General features: G+C 39.3%; 1 protein-coding gene across 1 annotated transcript; it reads right to left on the bottom strand.

The window, feature by feature from the left end:
* Positions 1-14: 14 nt before the first annotated feature.
* On the bottom strand, positions 15-944 carry LOC112089111 (ATP-dependent DNA helicase RRM3-like). The gene has a single exon (XM_024160087.1). It carries the CDS (start codon positions 942-944, stop codon positions 15-17), a length of 930 nt encoding a protein of 309 aa, XP_024015855.1.
* Between the last annotated feature and the right edge of the window lie 444 nt (positions 945-1,388).

The following is a 1,388-nucleotide window of genomic DNA, read 5'->3' as shown; positions in this document are numbered from 1 at the left end:
ATCATTTATCGTATCTACATCATCGTTTCTGGACTCAGTATGGCACGGTCTTTGAAAAATTTAGGATCAGTCTCTTTCGAAAACGAACTCCCATAAATTTCCTTGACGATCGTTTTTATAGGATCTTTACAGTCTTTAATCAACAGATCATCAGGAATATCAATCACGGCTTCACCACTTCCATCGTCATTTATCGTTCCATCACCAATGTCTAAGATCCACTTTGTAAAGGCAGCTCGTTCAAGCATCGCACGGCTATTATCTCCAGCTATAAGTCGCATGTTCTGTGTAAGTCTCAACACTCTACATTTGTACCACAGAGGTGACAAATTCAAAGTGGCCATAAATATCTCTGTCTTCCCGGCATTTGGAATCACTGGCAATATTTTCCTGAAATCCCCTCCTAAAACAATGACCTTGTCACCAAAGGGCTTATCAACTTCTAATATATCACGCATCGTTCTATCTAGAGTCTCGAAACAGTCTTTACTCATCATCAACGCCTCATCCCATATAATGAGTTTAGCAATCCTTATCAGGTCGGCAAGATTCGACTCCTTCTTGATTGAACAGAAGGTAAACTTATTAACCACGATAGGGATTGCAAATCTTGAATGCGCAGTTCGTCCTCCTTCTAATAACAACGCAGCAATCCCGCTCGATGCAACCTTAAGAACAACATCACCTTGGGAACGTAGAGCAGAGCCTAATAGACTCCACAAATAATTTTTACCAGTACCTCCAGAACCACAAACAAAGAACATACCTCCTTTGTTCTTATTTACTGCTTCTAGGATCTCATCATAAACACTTCTCTGTTCGCTGGTTACAGTGGCTAACATCTGCTCGTTTCTAACTCTAAGAGTTTCGCGATTGTAATTCCTCTCATCCCGAATAAGAGGATTATCACGTGACTCCAGAGTAATATCTTCAGGAACCGGCATAGGTGTGAATCTTTTAAGGATCTCCCACTTACACGTAAAAGAAGTTCTATTTCGACCAGAGTAAAGTCTTTAACTTGCTCCTGAGATAGACTAACAGCTACACAATTTCAAAAAAAATACAAAAGATAAATTGGCTATCAATATCTTAAAGATATATAAAAACAACAACGCAAACAATAACTATACGACTTACTTTGATCCCTGGCAGCCTTTCTGTAATTATATATGATGTCATCTGATTATACCTGCCATGTAGCATCCCAAACTCTAAAAGGAATGGTTATACTATGAGTAGTGAGCAGGATCACAAAAAGACGACGGAGATAATTGGCAGAAAGCCACAATCCGGCCTCATTGATGGCCTCAATATATTCTTTGTCATCATTCAATAATCCATACGCATAGCAAGCGTCTTTGAACGAAGAATGTGGACTTTTTTGACCG

Source organism: Eutrema salsugineum, unplaced genomic scaffold (assembly GCF_000478725.1).
Source record: "Eutrema salsugineum unplaced genomic scaffold, Eutsalg1_0 scaffold_12, whole genome shotgun sequence".
NCBI lineage: Eukaryota > Viridiplantae > Streptophyta > Magnoliopsida > Brassicales > Brassicaceae > Eutrema > Eutrema salsugineum.
The sequence above is the reverse complement of the archived record's forward strand: the minus strand, read 5'-3'. Positions and strand labels throughout refer to the sequence as shown.